We start from the raw sequence: 24,208 nt of genomic DNA, 5'->3' as shown, positions 1-24,208 counted from the left end.
ACACAGGGACAGGCAGGCTGAGAGACTCAGGGCCTAGGGACACTCAGGACAGACTTGGAGGTGGGGGATGGAGGAGCTGAATGTCAATGCAATAGGGTTTGCAGGGAGTCCCGGGAGGGCACTGCTGCCGTCTTCTATCCCCTACACGAAGCACTGTAGGCGTCTGGCCCCCAGCCACCCTCAAGTCAGCCAACCCTTGGCCACTGAAGCTGGCAGGTCACCCAAGGTGAATGAAAAGTCACCGATCGGGGAGGGTGTGACTGTGGCTGCAGTGGAAGCCCTCGGGTGGCCCAGGTGCCCGTGTCAGCCTGGGCCAGTAGGGGCTCCATACCTAGAGATTGCACTTGGAGCCGGGTGTAGGGGGTGCAACTGTACACAGCGCCATCTGCGAGTTCACGTAGTGGGCATGTGTGCCGGGCTGCGCGAGGGTGTCTGAGTGTGAGTGTGGCTGTGTCCAGTTCCATCAAGTATACTTCCCGGCGCCAATGAGGCCAAGGCGGCAGGTTTCATCCTCAAAGAGCCCAATCGGAGTCAATGAGCGTCAGAGATGGCCACAAAGAGCCCATGCGTCTCTCTCCTCTGAACAGACGGTATGCCCAGGTGCCACAGGGCACTCAACGGTAGTTGAGACCAGTGTGCCATTCATGCCCACCAGGGATGACTCCCACTGTCCGGCCAGCTGGTCCCCACACTCCTCTCCAGCCAAAGCCCCAGATCCAGACTTATGGGAGGACCCACGTTAGGGACGCACAGCCCCTTCCTGGCTGCGGTGCCTCTCTCTCTGAGAAGGGCAGCGGGAGGGGTGGTGGGGGGGTGCATCCCTGAGCACCCCCAGTCTTGTATCCCTCCCCCTCTGCTGCTGCAGCTCCGCTGAGCTCCTGAGGCCCAGAGAGAGCCCACACCCTCCCCGTGCTCAGGAGCCAAAGCAACTCTCTCCTCTCATCCATTCCCTGTTCCCTCGTAAGCGTCACAGGACATTTGAAAAAACTGTCCCAATTTTGGGGTGGAGAATGAGGTTAGCGAGCCCAAGCGGGGACTGCTCATCAGTGACAGCTGACAGTCTTCATTTCACCTTGAAGCTCCTTCCTGGTCTAGGTGGGCGTGTCCTAAACCCAGTTTTACTGTGGGGGGAGGGGGTTGCTACTTTCCTGGGGGACACAGAGGGTAGGAAGGGAATTCACCGAATAGCAGTTTCAATACGGGTGCGGCCAGGCTCACCCCAAACACTTGTAGGGCTGAGGGCAAGAGAATAAGTGGGGGCCCACATATACATGTCTAAATATTTAATAGCTAAATAAAAGGTAGAAACCGAGCCAACAAACTCTTAATTAAAATATGTTCTACTGTCCTGTCTTGACAAGGACACTCTCATAACAACCTGGAAGACCACATTCCGATTTAGATCTCTCTGCCTCCCGGGAGTTTTTTGGGAGAATGATGCTGTGCAGGGAGAGCTCCTTTCTGCCCCAGAAGGGACTCAGGTGCACGCATGTGGGTGGGTGCCCAGCTTCACATCCTGGTTCCGCCCTCATGCCTTGCAAACAACTGCCCCTTAGCCATTATCAGGTGCCCTCAGCTTTAGGGGTGCACACACCAGTGGCAGAGCCTGCACTGGGGATAGGTCCAGGGTAGAGGCTTGCATGGGCTACCAGCAAGCAGGTGACCATCTGGGCAGGGACCCCCCCCAAGCCACAGGTCTGGGGAATGTGATCTTGAAGGAGATGTACAGGCTCATTCCCTGAGCCTCTCACTCCACAGGGAGCGGGAGGGCCAGAGGAGGATGTGAGTGGAGCCCTTGAAGTCACTCAGGGTGGACACGGGCACTTCCTCCCCTGCCCAGGTTTAAGGGTGCTTACTGGATTCAGCCTTCCCCAGCAGCCTCCAGAGCTCAGGCCAGCAGCTGAAGCTATCTTTCCATTGGAGGGCAGCTTGGGCCACCCCCACCCCCCAAACAGGATTTTCAGTCACTTGTATTATTTACCTTCCTGGAAAAATTTAGTGCGGCTTGATACCAACTTTGGATTTCTGGAGGTGGGGAGGGCAGGGAGGTGATGACAACGGGGCTTTTTTTTTTTTTTTTTTTTTCATTTGGGTCTCTAAGTCACTCTGTTCCCTTGAGGCAAAGCCCCTGGCTCCTGCTGCCACTGGCCCCTCCCCCATTGGGGCCCCCTCTTCACCCTGGAGACAAAAAAATAGGGCGAGGAAAAGAGGAGGAGAGGGGCCCTGGGCAGCCCAGCCAGGTCCAGCTGAGATCCAGGACCAGCACGGGGCCGGGGCTGGTGGTGGTGGTGAAGGGTGGTGCTCTCTCTGGCCAAGTTAAAAAAAAACCTTCCACCCCCCCTCAGCCCCCCCCCCTCCCCCCCCCGCAGATCGGCTTTGCTGTCCTACACGCGAGGGGACACTTATACTTGTTGAGCTCTCAGCAGGCGCCAGACACTCTGCTAAGTGCGCTCCATTCGTATTCTCATATAATCCTTGCAGCCACCCTATGAGGTGGGTTCTATTATTATTATCCCCATTTTACAGGTGGAGAAGCAAACTCAAAGAGGTTAAGTATCTTGTCCAAGGTCACACGGTGGGTGCAGGTGATAGAACTCAAGTCTAACTGACCTCAACAACCCCACTTTTTCCACTATAGCACTCTGCCTCCCAGAAGCAAGAAGTGAGCACAGAAGCAGAAGGGATGAAGGTCATATACGAAAAAGAACTTTCTGACAATGAGAGTTTGGGTGGTGAGAGGAGACAACTGAATGGGGAAACTAGACATACACAGGAAGCCTGTGTTGGATCTCTATCTGTCCCTGGGCTTGTGATGGCCTCTGGAAGGTCTGTGGGGTCCTGGCTGGATCCAGACCTCCCTTTTATCTACAGTCTGGAATCCTCTGCTCTACCCCAGTCCAGCACCAATGCCCAAAGTCTGACTCTCCCTTGTGGCTCTGAGCACAACATCTGAGCTGTCAGCCTTGGACCTCTTCTTCCAGGAAGCCTACCCTGAGTACTAGGAGGCAGGACTCCTTTCCTACAACCCAAATCCCAATACAGAGGGTACAAATGCACCCTGTTTCTGCAATAAGGCTCTCTTCGGTGATCACCTTCTCCACCTGGCTCTGGAACATGAACACAGAAAGTAACTAGGCAGTCCCCAGGCTCTCTGGGCTCCCCAGACCATCTGGACGATCCCTTGCTCCCTCAATCCCCCTCACCCATGCACATCTGTACCCAGGTGTAACAAATGATGCGGATGCCCTGGGCTTACTGGAAAACACAGGTCCCAGCTCAGCTAAGCACTCTTACCTCATTTACCCACAGGACAGAAGCTGATTGAGTCACTCCGTCACTCCCTAAGGGCGGGGAGAGGATGCTGCACTTGGAGGGTCCTTACCCAGAGCACTGTAGTCACTACCCTCACCCTGCTCTCCTCCAGAAAGCTGCGTGCCTAATGCCCGGCCCTGTCCCTCCTCACCCCTCAGAGCCCACCCCGGCATCAGGGATAACCAGCCAGGAGCCTCTAAACTTCTCCAGAGTTTAGTTCCACCCTTTAGATGCCCAGCGTCCGTGCGCAGAGCCAAAGGGTTGTCCTCATTGTCCCTTGGGGGTCCCCCACTTTTGAGACCAGGGAAGAGGACAGGTGGAGGGGGCTGCCTTGATCTCCCGCCCCTGCCCTCGAGTCCTCAGCGTGGACCAGCCCGCGTCGCTGACTTACCTGCAGGGCAGAGACGGAGCCCGCCGCGGCCACCTGCTCTCGCTGCGCTCGGGAGCGCAGGGATCCGGGCTGGCCGGGGAGGGGGCGGGCCCGGGAGGGGCGGGGCGGGGCCCGGAGGGGCGGGGCCTGGGAGGGGGAGCCGCGGCCGAGCCCCGCCCCGAGTCGCGGTCGGGGCGGGTGGGCGGGTTCGTTCAGGTGTGCAGAAAGCTAGGAGAGCTTCTGGGCCACCAAGGAGGGTCTGGAGCTCTGGCTTACTGAGAACTGAAAAGGTAGGATGCCTGCGTCCCGAGGACCCCCTGAAGCCCCCTGCTTCGGGCAGCCTAGCCCACGTGGCTCCACGTGAAGACCCTTCATCAGAAGAAGCAAGCCTGGGAACCTCTCCTGGCCTGAGTTCCCCCTTCCATCCTAGCTCAAGAAAGTTCTCCCAGCCTGGTAAGGTGGGTGCGAGATAGGTCACCCCCTCTAAAGTCAGGGCCTCCCATCCAGGGGTCAGCTATGCAGGGGTTCAGACCACTGAGGGGACCACTAGATGCCCCGGTCTTTATCCTCAACCCATCTCTCCCTGCGACACTATCCCCTGCCCCCAATGCCAGCTTGGGGCCCCTCAGCTGTCATCATTTAGCCCTGGAATGACAGGCGTCCAGACTCCGTGCGTTCAGCCGCATTCAAGGCCACTGAGCTTAGCACCCCTGGGCCCCTGCCCCCCTCCCTCTGCCCCCAGTCGCTAATTTTATTGACCTGTAAAAGGCACGTTGCTGGCAGGGGAGATAACTGAAGGTGAAATGGGGAGTGGATGGGCAAAAGACCGGCCGCAGGGGGCAGAGATGTGACAGCAGAAAGAAGGGTGACTCCTGGCACCAAGGCTGAGGGACACCGGAGATTAGGAGGACGACAGGCCCCGGGAAAGGGGTGCTCTCTGGGGCAATGGAGGCCAGAGACTGGAACTGGAATTTCAGCCTCAACCAGACAAGAGACAGGAGAAAGGAGGTACTGGGGACAAGAGTACCTTGTTTCTTTGTCTACCCCCTTAGGCAGGACCAAGGATGTAGCAGGAGGGAAGGGGGTTAGATGGCGCGAAGGACTGCCATCCTGCTCTCAAATCTCTGCCCTAGCCCCCTCCCTTTCTCTTGAAGGTGACTCCTGCCTGCTGGGCCTCTTACTACAGAAATAGCCCTTTCCCTGAAGAATCAACCTAGATCTTGCCTTTCTCTTCTTTCTTGTTAAAATGAGAACAGAAAATTTAGGCCTTTACAACTTCCCCCACTCCCATGCCTACCTGAGCACCATCCCTCAAGTCCTGGATCTCAGCCTCTCCCAACCCAGGGAGGTGATCTGGGGAATTAGGGGAAGCTGGAAGGGGTACTGCTGGGGTTGGAGCTTCTCTAATGAGATGGGGGGGGGCTGGGGGACCTCACACTGAGTGGCTCTCAAATTTAGACTTGTGATGCTCTCTCCAAATAAGGTTACATGGTAGCCATAAAGAGGCGTGGTTAAAAAAAACCCAAACTTTTAACCTTAAAAAATATACCACAAAGCAGGTCAGGGGAGGGGTAAGAGGAGGGGAGGGGTTACTTGGGAACAGGGAAACTTGTGAGTAATGGCTATGCTTGTTATCTTGATTGTAGAAGATAGGCTAAAATTTATCAAATTGTACACTATAGGTATGTACAGTGTATTTCATGTCACTTATACCTCAACAGATTTTTAAAAATACTACACATTTTTTTAAAGATTTTATTTATTCATGAGAGACACAGAGAGAGAGGCAGATACATAGGTAGAAGGAGAAGCAGGCTCCCTGCAGGAACCCGATGTGGGACTCAATGCCAGGACCCCGGGATCATGATCTGATCCCAATGCACACACTCAACCGCTGAGCCACCCAGGCGCCCCACCATACCTTCTCTCTACCAATTTTCCACTATATTCAATTTATGAGGAGCCTCAAAAAACAGAAGTGGCCTTATTAAGGAAGGAATGTCAAGGGGTCAAGGGAAATTTGGTAGTTGCTAGTAGAGTGTGGCCAGCATCCTGCCTCAGTTTCCCTCCCAATACCCCCCACCGCCCACCTCCATCTAGTGTCTTTGAATGTCTGTGGTATGAGGGGAGCTCTGGGGCTAAGCTGTGGCCCTCAGAGGTGCTTCCGCAGCATGACAGTCTGAGCCAGCCTGGACGCCCTGGTTTCCTCTGTGGCTGGTCAGCATGGTGCCCCAACTGGTGACTCAGGCAGGAGGGACTTGGCCCCCCCCCCAAGGTGGTGGCTGCTGTGGATTGTCCCGCCCCCTGCAGCCTGAGGTGGGCACTGCAGTGATGAGGTGCTCAGTCCAGGGAGAGGTCCGCCAGGTTCTGGGCACAGTGCTGCAGGTAGTCGAAGTCAGGCACGGGGAAGGGCACACGGGACCACTTCTTGGCCTGGACTCTCCCTCGGGGTGTCTCTAGAAGCATGCTGCGGACTTTGAGTGCCGGCAGCTTCACTGACTTGTAGATCATCTGCAGGCCCCAGGCCTAAGAGTGGAGCAGAGATGGCTGGGTTTGGGTCACTGTCCTCAGACTGGGCTTCTCACCTCAAGTTGGGGGATCCGTGAATGCTTGGCTTGTGTCTCCCACCTCAGAGCTGTCTCCCCAGTCACACTGTGGGCTCTCTAAGACAGCAGTTAGACCTCTCTCCTCCAACCGGGGGCTCCTGGAGGTAGAGCTGCTTTCCCTATCCCAGTGAGGGTGCCCTGATGGCAGAAGGCTGGGCCTCCTCTCTCAGACTGAGGACTTCTGAAGACTGGAGTTAAGAGCCATGGCCCCAACACTTACCTCCCCACAGTTCCTGCAGTGAATGGTACCCCCAGGCCTCCAGTCCTTGAAGGTTCTGTCAATGACCACCGGCCCCCGGGAGACATTGTAGTAGATCCTGGAGAGGAATGGGGGTGGCCACAGTCCTCATGACCCTGCCACCCTTGATCTCACACGCTCCAGCTTGCTGGGCTTCCACTTGGGCCTTGGGCTCTTCTGCCTGCTGAGAGGCACTGAGAGAGACTTCCCAGAGCCAGGAGATCCTGCCTCCAATGAGCTCTGCCTGTGCGGCCTCACTGCGTGTCCTCTGCCCATGTTCGGGCCTCAGCACGACCCATCCGGATGGTTCCAATGGTCCCCTGGCAGATCTCCCAGCTCCACCCTTCCATCCCATCCCATCCTCACTCCCAACCCACACCATCCTTCTGCCAACTGCCAGGGTGATCTTCTAAAACTGTAAATCTGACCTTGACATTCCCTGGCTCAGAATCCACCCAAGACTACTCACTGCCTGTGAGACAAGGGCTAGATTTGGGGCCTGACCTCTTTGGCTCTCCAAAGGCTAGCCTGTCTTCTTCAGAATCTCTTCCTTCATGGTCTTTCCCATGCAAGCCAACCAGGAGCAGTGCTGACACCTCAGGCCACCTTCCAGCCTGATCCGTCCTGCAAGACCTAACTGAAAAGCTGCCTCCTTGAAGGAGAGGACCTGTGTGCAGATCCTCGGCATCGTGGCCTGGCACACAGTGGCTCCCTGATAAATAATGAATGGATGGAGGGAGGGAAGATGGGAAAAGGTTACCCTCTAGGGCACAGAGGAAGAGAGGATGGCTTCAGAGTAGGTGAGACCCAGAGGGGTGGGGGTGGGGCAGGGAGCCCAGTTGAGGCCTCTCAGCATCTGGTGTCCTGAAATCCAGCTCTTGCTCAACCACACAGTGGCTGCGGGAGCCTGGACAAGTCATTTCGCCTCTCTGAGCCTCTGTTTGCTCACCTGCAAAATGGGATAGTGATAAAACCTGTCTAACCAGACTCCTGAAGATACTGACTCAATGTTTGTCAAAATGCTATTTAAGCTCCCAAACCCTTAGAGCACTGTCTGGATGGAAGGAGTTCTCTGTCCCTCATCACAACCCTCCTTCCCTCCCTCTAATCTTGCCAGCCCCTTCCCCTGGGCTCACGAGAAGTTGGGGTTCACATTGACGTGGTGAGCGCCCTCCACCTTCCGCAGGTCACTCCCGTGGCCCACAGCCACCATGCAGTTGACACAGAGGAGCTGCACCTGCTCGGCCAGGAACTGCTGCCGCTGGTTGTCCCGCTGGGCTGCCTGGACTGCCCTCTTGACCAGGGCTGCCTGCTGCAGATCTCGGATCTGGAGTCAGAGGGGACACTGGGCAAAGCTGGGGCCTCCAAGGCTGACCCCAAGAATGCTCTTCAGGGTCAAAGGGCTTCCAAAGACCTCAGATCATTAAGACCCAGAAGGGACTTTGCTCAACCCTCCCTGGAGCTTTTAGGAGAACTTTTAACTATGGGGAGAAAAATAATATGGAGCAAGGGGAATGATGGGAGCAGAGTAAACTTTGTTGTCGAATCTTTGCCTCTTCTTTGGAGGATTTTGTGCAAAGCTGCTTCTTTGAATCTAACATGTGGCATCACTAATAATTATGCTGGAGTAACAGGAGTAAACGGGACTGTCCTGGGTGAGGCCTCAGGGGGAAGGGTTAAGTCCTGGTTCTGGGCTTATTTTGCATAGGTGTCAGAAGGACTCTAAGGCAGCCCTCACAGATACACAAAGTATTTGGTGATGAGGAATTAAAAGCTCTGGACAAGCCCTGTTCCCAAGGCATTTTGGGAGCCACTGTCTTCCTAGACAGACTCACCCTTAGCTCCTACCCTTCCCTCCATTCAAACCTTCCCAGGTGGGCCAGGTTAGCACCCAGAGAAAGGGGGAGCAGGGGTGTGTGTACAGCCAGAGAACTTCCAGGCAGAGTGTCCTCAGACCCCCTGCCCACAGACCTTGGCCTGGTACTCAGCCTGGTCCATCTTCTGCACAGCAGCCACGGCCCGCTCCATCAAAGTCTCCAGCACCTCGTTTATCAGCTCCCGTCGTAGCTCCCGACTGCCTTGGGTTGCCACAAATGAGTATATGCTCCGACCAGCCCGGGCCCGGCCCCTTGCCTGAGAAAGGAGACAGGAAGGGATCTGAGTGGGCCCGGGGTTCCACAGGCTCTCTGAGGCTGTTGGCGGCACAGGATTTACGCACCTGGACCATGGAGATCTCGTTGGACAGGAGCCCGTAACGTACCACCACATTGCACTGGGGGATGTCCAGCCCCTCTTCTGCCACACTTGTGGCCACCAGGAGGTTCAGAGTGCCAACCCGGAACTTTCGGATCACTTCTTGCTGGTCTCTCTGGGGTGGGAGAGGAGAAAGAGGATGGTACGCCAATTGGGTAACCTGTCCTCCAGTCAGCCCAGCCTCACCCCGTTCAATGAGTTTGGCCTCTTTTGTTCCTTTTCCTAGGGAGTCTGAGTTGCTACTGCTACCCCCAGGACCTTGCCCATCTTGCCAGGTGACCATCTAACCCCCCATATATCCCCTATGGACTTCCACCCGTCTACTCAGGAGGTCTCAGGACCTATTCTTCTCCAGAAAGGGGCCCTGGACATCTGATCCTCTGTCCTGAAAACATCACTCACCTCTTTCCCTGAAGATCCCCCAAGCTTCAGCCTCTCTGCCCCCCAAGGACCCCCATCTTGGGAAGACCTTCAGGACTGGCAAGCTCAGTGTCCACCTCTCTCCCCCTAAGTTCTCTGTCCTCTGCCTGGGGAAAATCAGTCCCCCATAGCTCTGTGAAGACTCTGTCCCCACCCCTTCTCCCCTAGGAACACCCCCAGTCCCGGCTTCTTTCCCCAAGCCCACACCTGGGTCATATGGGTGTTTTGGCTACTATTTCCAGCCCCAATCAGCAGGTCAGCCCTAATGTCCACTGTCTGCAGGCCTGGCTGCTGCTGGAGCCAGAGTAGGAGGGAGTGAGTGCTCTGGCGGGTCTGGGTGAAGATGATGCCCCTGGGGCTGTCGGAATGCCCAAACTGCTCCCGCAGGATCTGTTCTAGCATCTCCAGTTTTGGGTTCTCTGGGGTCTGTGTTGCCAGGTGGGCCAGCTCATTCTTGTAATCTGCCAGAAAAACCCAAAACAGAGGCACAGGATTCAGGCCTGGAGACAGGCAGGGCATGCATGGGAGAGGGTGTAGCTCACAGGGACAGGATTGCTGGAGCAGAGGGAGCCAGAGGTTCTCTGCTCCTAATTCCCCCTGAAGGTGCACCAGGAGAATGTTCAAGGACATGCTGTGCCCACCCAACCAGCCTTACACCAGGGGCCTACAGCACAAAATCTGGAGACATACCTCTGACCTCTGCTACCCAGGATTAACTCAGCCTTAGGTCTCTTCAGAAAGATCCTTGCCTCACCCCTCAGCCTTGCTGAGGCCTCTTGCCTTAAATGTCACTCTCTAGGGGCAACTGAGCCTGGGTGGCTCAGTTGGTTAAGCATCTGCCTTCAGCTCAGGTCATGATCCCAGGGGCCTGGGATGGAGCCCTGCTCAGTGGGGAGCCTACTTCTCCCTCTCCCTCTGCTGCTCCCCCTGCTTGGGCTCTCTCACTATCTCTCTGTACAATAAAATAAAATAAAATAAATATAAAAAAAATAAAATAATTATAAAATAAAATAATAAAATAAAATCATAAATGTCACTCTCTGATCACCTCACTTTCCCAGGTTAAAGGTACCACACACCCCAGACTTTGAAGGGACAGTCTCCCAACTAAATGGCTTTTAAAACATCTTTGTCAATAGCATGAGTTAGTTTTCGTATCTATGCAAACCTTAACAAGTGAGGGCATATGGCTTTGTCCTATCCATGGTCTTGACTCATGGTTAGAAAAATAGGGCCCCATGACCCTCGCTGGCACCTTTCTAATCTGCGTTGGTGCCTGTGCCCAGTCCTGTCCAGTTCCCACGAGCCTCACCATCGAACAGTGCCAGCAGCCAGCGCTCAGCCTGCAGGACCTGGGTCTTCGTGGCGCGCTCCCTGTCGTAGAAATCTCCCAGCGACTTCAGGGCGTCCACAGCGCGGACCGTGTCGTGGATGAGCAGCGCATCATTGTAGCGCCGCAGGTGAAGAGCGTATACCCGGCGCTGCTGGAGTCCGGCCTGGGCCGCTGCGGATGGACGGCCGATTGGTGCAGGGCACAGGGTCTGAGCGGCCACGTTCCCCCAGCCTCCACCTGCCCAGACTCCTCCCGGCCCCAGGCTGAGCTCCGCCCCCAAAGGCTCCTACCAAACAGGTCCCAGCCCAAGCCTTGCCCCTCTCACCATCCTGGCTCAGCTCCACCACCTGCTGCTCATAAGTCTGTGTCCCAAAGTCGCGGTTTAACGCGGGCATCTCCAGGCGGTTGTGGATTCGGTCCATGAGCTTCTTCAGCATGTCCCCAAATGGGTCCTGGATGGAAAGAAGGCATGAAGAGATTCCCATACACACGGGGGTGGGGGGCCGTGAGCACCCAGTGGGGGTGCTGCTCTCTGCCTGAAGTTTCTCTGTTCCTGCTGCCATATCGGTGGGAGCTCCAGAGAGGAGCCTGCTGGGATGTGAATGAGTCCTAGGTGGAGGCTGGGGTCAGGTTCCTGCATAGGGCTCCTGCTCTGCCTCTACCTCCTATGTACCCTTGACCTCTGGCCTGCACAGAGCAATGTCTAAGTCCTTGTGCACCTGTCACAGCAGGCACCAGACAGTGTCTACACGGCAGAAGAGCTTCTGCACAAAGTGCCTGAGGGTTATGGTTTGCAAGGCACTCTACAGGGTGCCGTGGGTTTCCACAGATGCCCATGGGGGCATTGGAGCCAAGCCATACAGCAGGCTGTGAGCATGGGCTGTAACTTCCCAATTTCACAGAAGGGAAAAACAGAGGCTCAGATAAATAAGCAAGTTACCCAAAGTCACAGAGCTACTAGGGGGTGGAGTCAGGATTCAACCCCAGATGACCTACTTTTACCCCCAGACCCCACACACCCCCCTTCTCCCCCCCGCCCCGGCCTTCCACTCACCTGGCTGCGCCTATGGCAGAGACTGTACTGTTTGCATGGCTGAGCACTGTGTTCCTGCAGCTGGGGGCGATGGTTCTCCGGTGACATGATGTGCCACGTGTCCAGGTTGGCACAGAGCTGAGGCAAGAGAGAGGGGTTCACTGGAATGGGGGAGTCCCGTGAGGACAGTGGGCAGAACTTTGGGATAGGATAGGTCCCAACTGCCATAGAGCAGGGCCATCAGGAGTGGGGATTCATTTAGTCAATGTTTGTTGCTCACCATCTCTGTGCCCCAGTAGGTACTAGGGATACAGAGGGTCTTATTTTGGAGTTGGGGAGGCAGATGATAAACCAGTCAAGAATAACAGAATGGGAGGCTTTCAGACTGTGTTAACGAGCTTTGAGGAGAATAAAATTGGATGACACGACAAGAGTGCAAAAGGGAGTGATCAGGGAAGACTCTGAGGAGGTGACATTTAAGCTGTTCCCTGAATAACAAGCAGGAGCCAGACAGGTCAAGTGCAGGGGGAAGGGCATTCAAGGCAAAAGGAATGGTGAGCGCAAAGGTCCCGAGAAGGCCCTAACATGCTCGAGGTTCAGAGAGGCAGCTGGTAGAGTAGGAGTGAGGGGAGGGTGTGGGAAATGAGGTTGGAGAGGTAGACAGGGCGGGGTAGGATGGAACTCTGTAAGCGACAGTAGAGCGCGTGGGTTTATCCTAAGTGCAATAAGAAGCCACTGGCAGCTGGAGTGTAAGTGATGAAAGGGCCCAGACGGTGCCTGGGAAGGCCTGGGGAGGGCTGCTGGGCATGGGGCGGGGCGGGGCAGGGCAGGGAGGACTCTGGTGGGGCAGGGTCTCAGGGGCCAAGCTGACCTGTAGGATGTGGTCAATTGCTCCATCGAGCGTGGAGGCCCCGCCAGTGCCCGGGGAGGCTGTGAGACCCAGCACCTGGGGCAGCGGCCGTGTCCTCTGGAGTTTATGCTCTAGGTACCGGCTCAGGATGAGGTTGTAGACAGTGTCTTTGTGCGTGTGGTGACACTCATCCACCACGAGCAGGGAGAAGGCTGGGGGTACATGGGGCAAGGCCGTGACCCACATTTGCAAAGCCCTTCTTCCCCACAGGTCATCTCTCTCCTTCCTCCTTTTACAGCTTGCAGCCAGGCTCCAGATAGCATCCTGGGCTGGGGTGACTGACCCCCATTTTACAGATTAGTCAACTGAGGCTCAGCGGTAGTGGTTGGGGGGACTTGCCCAAGATCCTGTAGCCAGGCCTACTTCTAGTAGGCTGTATGCCAGGGTCTGGAGAACGGGGAACCCCGCACTCCCACAAAATGTCCCAACAGCTTTACTAGGAAAGGTGTCCTGGGGTTGGCAGGTAGGGTGCCTCAGGTGCATACTCTTTCCCCTGGCTCACAGCCCTCACCATTGAGCTCCACGTGCTCCTCCTCCTCCGGGCTGGTCAGCGCCATCTGTAGCAGCTCAGCTGTGCAGATGATCAGGTCATGGCTCCTGGCCAGGTGGCCAAAGCCAGCTCGTGGCCCCATGTCCCCACTCAGGGTTATAATGGCCCAGCGTTTGCCCAGCATGCGGCTGAACTCCTCACAATGCTGGGTCACCAGGTGCACCTGGGGATGGAGAATGAGGTGGGAGAGGAAGTTGGATTGGGGCAAGGGGGATGGGGAGGAGGCAACGTGACCCCCCTCCCTCATCCAGGACTTGGCTGGGCGCAGGAATGGGAGGAAAAGGTGAGTAAACTTTAGAGAAGGCCACAGCAGCCCTGGCGTTCTGGAGGGTCTTGTGAGACACCTGAGGAGTTGAGACCCCACCGAGGGAAGTGTGGGCTACTCACCCTGTTGACCAGTACAACCACCTTGGCTTGGTCCACAGTCTCTAGATGCCTCTTGGCCACATAAGCAGCAGCCCGGGTTTTCCCAGCTCCAGTGGGCAGCCACACGATGATATTCTTGCCCTCCAGGGCAGGCATGATCACCTCCCACTGGTAGGGTCGCAGCTCCATTCTGACAATGGAAAGAGAGTCAGACTCCTGGCCGGCCCAGTCTGGTTCAGAGACTTCCCCAACACATCTGAGGGGGGTGAGGAAGAGGACTGAAGGGATCTATCAGGAACCCGATCCGGCCAAGACAGTAGTGGGAGCAACACAAACTACACCTGACCTTTGCCCCGTGGGTTCTTATCTGCAACACCTGCCTAGGTGCTGAGGCACTGAGGTGCTGAGGGTGGCCGCTCAGCTTAGCCCTGGTGCCTGGTGTTACCGGGCTGGGGCTATGCCGAGAAACAGAAACTGAAACTGAGGGAGGAGCCAGCACCGGCAGAATTCCTCCTTAATCTCCCTTCCCCTTCCCCACCCCTCCCACTCCCCCTCCCCCAGAAAAGCTGCTGGAAAGCACCCTCTCATTCCTCCTGGGTCCTGCTGGCCCCTCCTCCAAGAGCAGAGTCTGCCCAGGCGGGCCACCCCACCTCCACTCCTTTTGAGCCAGCTGTAACCACGTCCACCCAGGTCAAGGCTGCCAGGTGGAAACTGGGGTCCCTGCAGCCCCGACACCTGAACCAGGAACAGCTGAGAGTAGGGAGAAGCAGGTGCTGCAGTTGGGCAGGTGCCATCACCCCAGCGGTGCGGGAGGCTGGGTGAGAAGGATGGTCCCATCTGATGTTTAATAGGCTCCAGTGTTGTAGGAGGTGGGGGCAGAAACAGGGTCAACCTGTTAAGGTTGGGGGCCCTACCAAAAAGGCCAACAATCACACAGAGAAATAAAAAGAACTTTATTGTTCCCTCTGAGGGATTAATGCCAGGAAATGAGTGGTCCCCAGGGCCCCCACCCCTGGGGGACAGACAGTGCAGGGTGAGGCATGACCCCCCAGTCCCAGCTGAACTTTCAAATGCTGAAGCCCCTTCCCTCAAGCTAAAATTGGCAGTCCCAACCCTTGAGGAAATAGTGGGACAGGCCAGGCCCAGGACTCCAAGACTCCATGGCTCTATGGGGACAGGGCTGGAGGCCACCACGGCCCCAGGAAGGCTGTGCCTCTAGCCACCAGTCACTTTAGAGAGGCGGAGCCCCAGACCCAGGAGATCCCCCCCCAAGGTCAGATACAAGGAAAAGTGGGACAGAGCTGCAGGTGTCCAGAAGGGGCTGCAGGGCCGAGGGCTGGAGTGTCTCAGGCTGAGAGGAACCCAGGCACCAGGGGCACCCCCTCGAGATTGGATCAGAACCCGATGTAGAGACATTCCAGGTCAAGGCTGTGGTCCAAAGCCAGAGACTACTTGTCAATGAGCCCACCCTCCTTGAGCTTGAAGTAGAAGAATTTCTCCAGGGCGCTGGCGCAGCGGCAGTACTCGCTGTCTGGGGGGTTGTACTCGCGGCAGTTGGCAATGACACGCTGCAGGTCAGCCACAAAGAGCTTGCGGGTGACATAGTAGCGGCTGCGTAGTCGCTCTGTCATGGTCTTCAGGTCTAGGGCAACAGGAGACAAGGACATGGTTTTAAGAGGCTGAGGAGAGCAAGGTGACCACCAGAGGGGGTGCTGTGGGGCCTGATGAAGGCAGGAGCAGGAGTATGGGAGGTGGAAGTGGAAGGAAGGGGTGGAAATGGAGTGTCCTCACCAATAGGGAAGCGGATGACCTCATAGTAGTCAGGGGCCTCCGACTTCTTCACAGGCTCCATGAAGGGCCAGGCACTGGGGTGTGACTGGAGAGGAAAGCCAAGCTGGAGTCAGGCCCACTGTGACCAAGCCCAGCTGTGAGTACCACCCACCCCAGAAGGGGTTGTAAGGCCACAGTCGCTGGTGCAGGTACCCCCAGAGGGGAACCTGGTCTCCCCACCTTGATCTGGGCCAGCAAGTTTTTGAGGGTTGTGTAGAGCTGGTCTGGATCCTTCAGCTCCTTCCTGGGGCGAGAGACACCATGTCTGAGGCCCTTGGTCCTTTTGCCTTCCCCAACACCCTCTCCCTCCATACAACACTTACCCCTTCTCCTTCCCCAGTGGCTTCCAGCCTGTCTCTCCTGCAAAGCGGGGAGTGGGGAGAGCATCCCTAAGAATCTGAGAACACATTCTGAGCAAGGGGCCCCCTCCCCCACCAAGACCCCTGCTCACGAATGCCGGGGACACTCTCCACAGGGATCTGCCTCACACCCTCCTTGAAGCAGCTGAGCCCGGGGTAGACCTTTCGGATCTGGGCCTGTTTGCGCTCAATCAGCTTCTTGATGATCTGAGGGAAGGCAGGGTCTGAGGGGCCAACTCCAGCCCCAGCGGCAACCCTCGCTGGGCCAGGGTCAGAGGCCCTGCTGCTGAGTCCAGGCGCCTCATCTCCTAACTTCCCTGGGAGGCAAAGCAAGAACCAAGATCCTGGCCCACGCCCACCTCACACATGTGCGTACGTGTGGTACACATCCACACGTGTGTGCTCACCCCCAAGGTGTACAAGAAAAGCCCCCAGGTTGTGTGCATGCAAGCATGCGTGTGTACACAGACACACACAGACACACACACACCTCCTTCTGCTTTTTGATGATATGGGACAGCTCCGTGTAGGGAATCCGGGGATTCAGCTCACACTCCATCAATGTTGCGCCCTCATAGTCCTTAATGTAACCCAGGTAGCGGCTCTTGGGCACCTTGATGTCCTTGGAGAAGCCCTACGGAGTGGACAGTTATGACCCAATCCATCAGCAAGGCTTTTCCAACTTGGATAATCCTCCTCCCAGGAACCCCCCGAGGGGCTGTGCATGCTGTGTCCCCTCTCCCCGGTTCCTGGATCACCTTCTGTGGTAGCTGATACAATGCTCTGTGCTGTGTGGGCTCAATTAATCTGCCCCTGGAAAGGCTCCAGGTCAGCTGCTCCGCCCAAATCATCCTCCAGAGCCTCCCAGCTCTACCAGCCTGCCCTCCCACTCTATAGGTGCCTACTTGTCACAGGGGCGGCAGCAGGAGGCAGGCAGATGGGCATGGGAGACCTCTCCATTGGCGCCAGATGGCACAGGGAACAAACACCAAGGGGCTCCCACCCCAGCCACACCAGTGGGCTAGACCGAGTGACCCTGAGCCCCGGGCAGCAGGCAAGTGTGGGCTGAGGTGCGGGTCACCTGCTTTTTGAAGTAGCCAATGGCGTACTCGTCGGCATAGGTGAGGAAGTAGAGAATGTTGTGTTTGATGTGATACTCCTTCAAGTGGTTCATCAGATGAGTCCCGTAGCCCTGTGGGGAAGGGGAGCAGGGCTTAGCAGGGCAGCCTAGAGCAGAGAGTGGACTGCACAGGAGAGACGGACAGCTGGGGATCTGGGATCCAGAGGAGGAAAAGCAACTGGCAGAGGAAGGGGAATTTATGGGGAAGCAGTGAAGGATGCTGGCGTTGCTCAGCGCTTACTCTGAGCCAGGCGTTTTGCTAGGTACTTTACAGGTCACCTCTTAAGTTAATCCACGAGATAAATATTTTTATCTCCGTTATACAGAAAACAAACAAACAAACAAACAAAAAACACAAACACCTGAAACTCAACTATTTTAAGAAATGTCTCCAAGGTCAGTCAGCCAGCCACGGTAAGGCCAGGACTAAAAACCCAACCAGGAAGTTGCCATCTAGGTGTCACTGGTTCCTAGCTCCCAGGCCTCAGAGTTAGAGCAAAAGGGGAAGTGGCATCACAAGGGCCCTACTCGTTTCAATATCTGAACCCTGAAGAAAGAGTGTCTCCCCCCATATGTCAAGACCGAAGGGGCACCATGCAGATCTGGATTACATAAAACAGGAGAACTGGGGACCCTACCAGTAGGTCTGTTGTGCCAAATCAAGGATGGAACCCACAACTATCCTCCAATGCAAGACCAGTGTAAAAAGTATTACCCCCTCCCTCCCGTATATGTGAATGTTCAGGCGATGAAGGAACTTCAAGTCCATTTAAAAGCATTATTGAGGGGCGTCTGGGTGGTTCAGTCAGTTAAGCATCTGCCTTCCACTCAGGTCATGATCCCAGGGTCCTGGGATTGAGTCCCACCTCGGGCTCCCTGCTTAGCAGGGAGTCTGCTTCTCCTTCTGCCTCTCCTCCTGCTCATGCTCTCTTTCAAAGAAGTAAATAAAATCTCTCAAAAATAAATAAATAAATAAAAGGGTTATCGACTTTGGGACTCCATTTGTCAACAAGTGTTTTCTTAATGCAGTTACCAAAGGACAAGTGCCACCTTGTGGGGCTGGAAGGAACTGCCTGGGCACTAAGAGAAGGGTTAGGGACTGTGGCTCTGACAGTCCCAAACCAGAAGCAGGTGGTGGGTGGTGGGTAGGGGTAAGGCCAGGAGCAGGTACTCACCTTCACTTGCTCATTTGAGGTGACAGCGCAGAAGACAATCTCGGTGAAGCCCTGAGTGGGAAACATGCGGAAGCAGATCCCACCGATGACCCGCCCATCCTTGATTAAGGCCAGAGTCTTGTGCTTCCTGAGGGGAGAGAGGACAAGTCACTGCTGCTACCTGTTCTCCAAGTGCCCCCCAGGTCTCTACAGCCTTAGAGGCCAGGGCCATATTTAGTGCTGGGAGAGGAGAAGCAAGTATTCCCACGGGTTTGGGTGGGGTGGGGGCAGGGGCTGAGGACAGGTGTGGTGCCCCAGGGTCAGGACTCTTCTGCGGACGCACGGGTCAAAGACGAGGCGGGCGATGTACTCCTTAGGCATACGTGGCAGCTGGTGGGAGAAGACATTCTGCAGCCCCACAAGCCAGAGCAACACCCGCCGGTTGGCCTTGGGCGTCAGCGAGTTGCCGATGACGTGGAACTCAATGATGCCTCGGCGCTCCTCCAGACGAGCTGTCTCGTCCCGGGCTGCGTTGGCTGACAGCAGGCTCGTCTGGGCACCAGAGGAGAGGTGGGAAGCTGAGGCCTCAGAGGCTGGTGAGGCCCCCTTCCCCACACTGGTCAGTTAGTCAGGCTGCCCACCTCGGGCCCCAGCATGGCAGCAGGGTCAGTGATGGTGAGCATGACCTCGTTGACCAGCTCCATAGGGATGTCGCCCATTACACGGAGCCGCTTGGCATCCTCCAGGGTCAGGTTCTCCGGAAGCTTCCTCTTCTCACCTGCTGGGAAGGTTGGCAGAGTCTCTGGTAGACAGCAAGAGAAGTCAGGGGAGGGGTAAATGAGGGTCAGAGGTCAGGGGTCAGTACCCACCTGGCATGGGGTCAGCCCCTCCAGAGTCCAGACTCAAGGAGCTATTGCTGCCTCCACCCATGGTAGGACTGAAGATGGGGGTGCTGGGGACAACTGCTGCACTGACCGTAGCTGGGAGTGAGCGAAATTAGGAGTGGGGGGGTCAGAGATGGTGGTGGGTCCCAAAAAGGGACTCCCTGACACACCCTTCTGCATATCCCCACTGCAGCCATCTGCAGTGCCTCTTCCCTAGCAGAGGGCTGAGCTCTGCCAAGAAAGTCAAGCCAGGAGCCTGCAGATCCTGCTGGAGCACATACCCGGCCTGGGCACCAGCTGGGTCCCCTCTGAGGGTGGCATGGTGAAGCCGGACTCCCAGATTGGAGAGTTTGCCCCATATATCTCCTCCTCCAGCATGGACAGGAATCTGTGGGGAGGGTACAGTGTGTCTCGCAACTCTGTCCTCCAACCAAGGCAGCAGCCTGGACCAGACCCAGACTGGAGGCAGGTCAAAAAGACCCTGTTCTCAGGAAACTGGGAGCCAGAGAGTGGAGACAGCTTCAGACTAGGGGGAGACACAGTCCCCTGGTCAAAGGCAGAACAGGACATCCAGGACAGGATCAGAGGCCCAGTTTGCCATGGTGTGCAGCACATGGGGATAGAGTCTGACTGGTGCCATCCTGTGCTATGCGGCCGGGCAGGGCACTAAGTCACCCTGGGCCTCAGTGTGAAACGGAGCTCAGAATCCACCCCCTCCTGCCACCTCACATTCCCACCTCGCAGCAGAAGGGGCCCTGAAAGGCCTGCATTAGTCAGCAAAGGCGTCTCAAACTGGGGAGTGGTGAGCCAAGTTTAAAGTGGGAGAGAGGGCAGCACAACAGAGCAAAATCTTACGGAAAGGACTACAACAGGAGTGGAAATCGGTTTCACCTCAAGCATAAGCTCTGGCTTCTTGGCACCTTGCGGTAGGAAGGATTCTGAGGCTGTGTCCAGGCCCCATGGGAAACAATTAGTCACATCTACCAGGGGCATGGGCAGGGGTAATGTTAGCACTCAGGCCATGTACCTGCCATCCCCAGACTAGCACACGCAAAGGCAAATGCCAGCAAGTTGCATCTGGGCCCCAGACAAGTCTGCCAGGTAGACACCCAGATCCCAGAAGGCTCATGGAGGGGGAGGAGGGACCATTCCAAGAAGCCTTCCTGGAAAAAAGGGGACAACAGGGAGGATGTGAATCTGGAGCAAACTCCTGACAGGCCGGAGTGAGCCTTACTTTGGGAAGTGGGTGAGGATAAGGGTCCTCTTCTCAGGCACCAGCTTGTCCTTCTCCACCCGGAACTTCTCTAGCAGCTGCCGCCGGGTCACAGTGAAGATGGAGCGGAGAAGGCTTCGTCCAAAGATGTGAGTGGTCTCGTAGCGGGGGAGGCTGTCACAGCTCTGGGGTACGTGGCAGTAGCAGAGCCATCTGCGGGCAGAGGGGAGGTAGGATGGAGAATGGAGACACTAAACCCAGGTTGGGCTTATGAGCACAAGCACCCCCACCCCTACCCCCTCCCCCACCCCCCGCTGGCCTTGGCCAGCCCTACCTGGTATAATTGACCTTGTAAGTAGCCACATCCTCAGCCTGAGACCGCTGCCGAAATTGGGCAGGAGTCTCAAGCTTCCAGTAGTTAAGGCAGAGCAGGAACATCTTTGAGAGTTCAAACATCGTCTGCCGCTCCCGAGGAGCCAGGTGACTAAACTTATACTGCACAAAGTTCAGCACACCCTGAGAAGGGGTGGGTAGGGAACAAGACCAGGAAGGAGACGTGAGCGGCCAGCAGGGGTTTCTTATACAAAATCTGGTGCTTCCTGAGGGCAGGCTAAAGCTCCCCTCTCACTCGGGCTCTCTGTGAAGAAAAATTGTGCCCCCTTCCCAGCTCCATGCCCATCTTGAACATCCTCCCTTCTCTGAACCTGTCCCTTGTTCTCAGCTTGAGGAAGATGGGGAACACAGGCTCCTCACTCCTCCAAGATGCCCCCAATTCTCTTACTACCTTCCTCATCCCACCTGCTCAATATTAGGCTTCTCAAATGGGGGACTGCCCAGGGAGCCCTCCACCACTGGCCGGGTCATCTGCAGGATGCATTTCCGCAGGAGCTGGAGGAAGAGGAAGAGGGAGGAGTAGAGGTCAGTGGAGCTCAGAGCTGCAAACTCCCCAGTCCAGCCCCACCTCCTTTGCTCATTCACACTCACTTGGATGAAGCTCACCTTGAAGAGGTAGAAATAGACCTGCTTAGTGTCCGTGTCCTCCTCTTTGTGAACAGACATGAACAGGTTCTCCACGTCTACCACCATACCCAGCAGCCGGTTAATCTCATCTTCTGACACATTCTCCAGGTGGGACACGTGGTCAGCTGCAAGAAGGAAAGGTGGTAGGATTGGAAAGAAAGGATAGATGACGAGAGCTCTCTCTCACTCTTCATCACCAATTTACAACCTTGGTAGCTCCAAACAGCATGACCAGTAGTGAGACTGACTGCTACTATGTCAGCCTTGGGTGGACCCTGTCTATTCTGGGCTGGCAAATTTCCTTTCTCTTCCCTTGGGAGGGATACATGTTCCCAACCCAATCCCTCCTTCGGAGGCATTTTTGGTTCCAAAGATAAAACTCAGTGGCACTTAAATTATCCTGTCCAAGCAGGCCCCAGGACCTGCCCCCGCCCCAGCTCCAAGGGCACTACCTGCCTTACCCAAGGGGTGCTCACAGCTGCGGCACAGCTCGCTCAGGTTGGCAGCTGGCTGCTGCAGGTCCATGCGGGGTGCAGTGGGGGGCTTGGGGTTTTTCCAGCCATTACACTTGCAGGTTTCATTGGCCTGGCGTTAGAAAACTCGGTCAATAGCCCTGTAACCGGGCACGGGGAGCCGATCCCCAGCCACAGATTTGCCCCCATTCCCACCGGAGCCCTGGGATGCCCCAAGCCCCGCCCCTTCTCACCCCAGGCCCCGCCCCCACCTTGCAAGCCGAGAAGACCCCTAGCTTCTCAAGCTTCTTGGCGCGCGGCAGCCCCCGGACTTGCGCCTTCCTCTGGCTGGCGCGCTGCTGCTGGCTCAGGCCAGGTCGAGCCGGATCCCCTCCGCTCCCGGTCCCCCCACTTCCTACCCCGGGACCCCCAGTCCCTGTGCTGCCGGCTGGGGCTGCAACTGGAGCGGGGGCTGGTGCCGGAGTGGGAGCCGGAGTCGGGGCTGAAGCCGGGCTGGGGGCAGGAGTCGGAGGTGGGGCAGGGGCTGGAGACTGAAGGGGACGGGGCTGCGTGGCCGGAGCCGGGGTCGAGGCCTGGGAAGGTTCCGCCATGGCCTCCCCCGCAGCGGAGCGCGGCGCGGCGCTCCTAGCCCTAGGGCCGCATGGGCAACCGGCGCTCAGTGCGCAGGCGTCGCTGCGCCGGAGCATGATGGGAGTTGTAGTCTTCCACGACCGCTCCCTCCGTTTCTGGCTTCCAGACTTTTCTGTCCTGCCTCTTGGCCCCAGACAAGCAAGTGAAGCCTGAGCCATTACCCTAGATTGTCTCCTCCTCACTTCTAATCTCTTTGAAGTCTTATGGGATAGCGAGGATTGCCGTTTTCTTGGGGACTTGGAGGAGCATCTGAGAAAACAGGCTCCTGTTGAGGGGAATCACAGATGCTGCCCGGGGTCGTGTTGGCTTCCGCCCCTCCACCCCCTGTCCCTGTCCCACACGTCTGCGGACACGGAAGTGCAGCCACAGCGGAGATTAAGAAGCAACACTTCCATTTCTTGCCCCGTGGAGGTGGCTACATGGGGGTGCTCTCTGGGGGATAATTCAGTGGTACTCTCTGGTGCGCTTCTTCTATTATGTTATATTTCAGCAATAAAGGATTATCATAAAAGCCGTGAGCGCCTGAAGGCAGGGTTCGCGTCTTCCTTCTGTCCCAGAGCCCAGCCCTCAGGCGGCCACAGTAGACCCAGAGTCTGACGAATGAAGGAAACCAGGAAGTCGCGGTCACCTCCTAAGCCCCGTGTCACAAGACCGTGCGCGGTCAGGATGGAAGACCCTCACGGTCACACCCCCGGGCTCGGTTCAGGGGACAGCCCTTCTTGTCCTCAGGCCTGATTCTGGGAAGGGCAAGAGCCCGGCTCCATCTCGCCTCCGCCCTGCGCTGGTGAGCGCTACAGGGTCGGCTGGTCTGCGCTGGTGGGTCACCGCCCCGGGAGCCAGGATGAGAGCAGCAGTGGCGCGCCAGGGCGGTGACCACCAGGCCTGCGGAGACCGGACTGGCGTAGCAGGCGGCCGCGGAGGAGCGGAGGAGCCAGGCCGCCCCAGGGCCTCTCCCCAGGGCGCGCAGCCGCACCCCCGCCCCCCCCCCCCCACGCCGCCGCCGCCACCGAGCGCCCAGAGCCACGCCCAGGGCCTCGCGCCCTCGCCCTCGGACAGCAGTTGCTCAGTCGGATGCAGCGGGTTGGTAGCGGTCTCCCCAGCGGGAGCCAGGTGGCATCCCGCTGTCCCAGCGTGGCCCTTGCCCAACAGAACCAGGTGGCCACACTGCCCGTACGGCTCCTGAGGGACGATGTGGTGACTGCGCAGAACAACTTCCATGCAGAGAATGGCTTCCAGATGAAGGTGGATGCCTGTGGCTTTGCCCCGGAGGAGCTGGTGGTGCAAGTGGACGGCCAATGTCTGATGGTGACCGGCCAGAGGCAACTGGAGGGCTGCAGCCCAGATGGGGCTGGCTACCGTGTGGCGCAGAGGGTGCATCGGCAGATCCAACTACCACCGGACCTGGATCCCACTGCCGTGACCTGCAGCATGACCCCCTCCGGCCAGCTGTGCGTCGGAGGCCAGTGCCGGGCGCTGCCTTCCCCGGAAGCCCAAAAAGGCCCATCCCCGAGACTCCGAGGCCATGGCTCTAAGAAAGGTCAACCTACCCTGACCCAGTAAACAACAATTCTAGTGTGCAGCAGCAGCCTTGGTGTTCTGTGGTCTTTTCTTGGGGTTGGGATCAAAGGTGGAGGCATAATGGAGGTAGAGAGAGGGCCAGTGGAGGGCTTAGGGAGGCAGGAAAAGCACTTTACGGTGGTGGTCCAACAAGAATCAGGCCTCTGTGGCCCCGGGAGGAGCTGGGTCCGGGGCTCAGTAGACCAACAGCCCTGTGCTGGGCAAATGACAGCAGCAGCTCCAGCAGGGAGCAGCAGAGGGCCAGGATGGCAGCGGGGGCACCAGGCTCCACAACCAGCAGAGGGCCCCGGCAGACCAGAGATCAGATAGATACAAAGACTGGACTTGATGTGGGGTGGTCTCTTGGTCTGAAGACCAGGCAAAGGTTCCAGAGATCACCTGGGAAGAGGATGAGAAGACCCAGTCCTTCACAAGGTACAGACTAACCAAAAAACCCCAAGAGGTGGTTTCTGTTGTTTCAGAGACCAACTATTTTCAAATACAAACTGCACATCACCCCAATATAATCTGGAGGGGGGTGGGGGCAAGGCTAATACAAGCCCTCAATTTCAAACTT

General features: G+C 56.9%; 4 protein-coding genes across 9 annotated transcripts in view; 1 reads left to right on the top strand and 3 right to left on the bottom strand.

The window, feature by feature from the left end:
- The window catches only part of LOC112655269 (transmembrane protein C17orf113), a 53,257-nt gene extending 49,490 nt beyond the window's left edge, over positions 1–3,767 (bottom strand). The window contains exon 1 of the mRNA XM_035721354.2: positions 3,704–3,767. The gene's annotated coding sequence lies outside the window, so the exon portion shown is untranslated. The remainder of the gene's footprint in view (positions 1–3,703) is intronic.
- Positions 3,768–5,422: 1,655 nt separating this feature from the next.
- Positions 5,423–13,891, bottom strand: DHX58 (DExH-box helicase 58). Of its 4 annotated transcripts, none has more exons than XM_025440898.3 (13): positions 13,738–13,891; positions 13,413–13,647; positions 12,987–13,188; positions 12,437–12,627; positions 11,587–11,703; positions 10,858–10,984; positions 10,512–10,703; positions 9,407–9,660; positions 8,745–8,894; positions 8,498–8,659; positions 7,663–7,853; positions 6,509–6,605; positions 5,423–6,208 (listed from the first exon to the last, which is right to left on the bottom strand). In XM_025440898.3, exons 2-13 carry the CDS (start codon positions 13,578–13,580, stop codon positions 6,023–6,025), a joined length of 2,037 nt encoding a protein of 678 aa, XP_025296683.1. In that variant the 5' UTR covers positions 13,581–13,647; positions 13,738–13,891; the 3' UTR covers positions 5,423–6,022. The 4 variants fall into 4 exon arrangements, with proteins under 4 accessions (XP_025296683.1, XP_025296682.1, XP_025296681.1 ...); XM_025440897.3 differs by having other exon boundaries at positions 13,413–13,581; positions 13,738–13,888; XM_025440896.3 differs by having other exon boundaries at positions 13,413–13,879.
- A 436-nt stretch (positions 13,892–14,327) lies between these two features.
- Positions 14,328–22,960, bottom strand: KAT2A (lysine acetyltransferase 2A). Of its 3 annotated transcripts, none has more exons than XM_025440893.3 (18): positions 21,696–22,953; positions 21,433–21,556; positions 20,951–21,096; positions 20,750–20,839; positions 20,286–20,467; positions 19,973–20,164; positions 19,020–19,126; positions 18,724–18,834; positions 18,496–18,635; positions 18,198–18,406; positions 17,876–18,002; positions 16,662–16,772; positions 16,071–16,214; positions 15,673–15,787; positions 15,545–15,581; positions 15,402–15,465; positions 15,183–15,267; positions 14,328–15,033 (listed from the first exon to the last, which is right to left on the bottom strand). In XM_025440893.3, the coding sequence occupies exons 1-18, from the start codon at positions 22,230–22,232 to the stop codon at positions 14,840–14,842; spliced, it is 2,715 nt and encodes a 904-aa protein (XP_025296678.1). In that variant the 5' UTR covers positions 22,233–22,953; the 3' UTR covers positions 14,328–14,839. The 3 variants fall into 3 exon arrangements, with proteins under 3 accessions (XP_025296678.1, XP_025296679.1, XP_048970656.1); XM_025440894.3 differs by having other exon boundaries at positions 18,496–18,632; positions 21,696–22,951; XM_049114699.1 differs by lacking the exons at positions 14,328–15,033; positions 15,183–15,267; positions 15,402–15,465; positions 15,545–15,581 and having other exon boundaries at positions 15,775–15,897; positions 21,696–22,960.
- A 139-nt stretch (positions 22,961–23,099) lies between these two features.
- HSPB9 (heat shock protein family B (small) member 9) lies at positions 23,100–23,659 on the top strand. Its single transcript, XM_025440902.3, has one exon. It carries the CDS (start codon positions 23,146–23,148, stop codon positions 23,632–23,634), a length of 489 nt encoding a protein of 162 aa, XP_025296687.1. The 5' UTR covers positions 23,100–23,145; the 3' UTR covers positions 23,635–23,659.
- The last annotated feature ends 549 nt before the right edge of the window (positions 23,660–24,208 follow it).

The sequence above is a fragment of the Canis lupus genome, chromosome 9 (genome assembly GCF_003254725.2).
Source record: "Canis lupus dingo isolate Sandy chromosome 9, ASM325472v2, whole genome shotgun sequence".
Taxonomy (NCBI): domain Eukaryota; kingdom Metazoa; phylum Chordata; class Mammalia; order Carnivora; family Canidae; genus Canis; species Canis lupus.
Note: the sequence above shows the minus strand (reverse complement) of the source record. Positions and strands in the feature narration are given on the sequence as shown.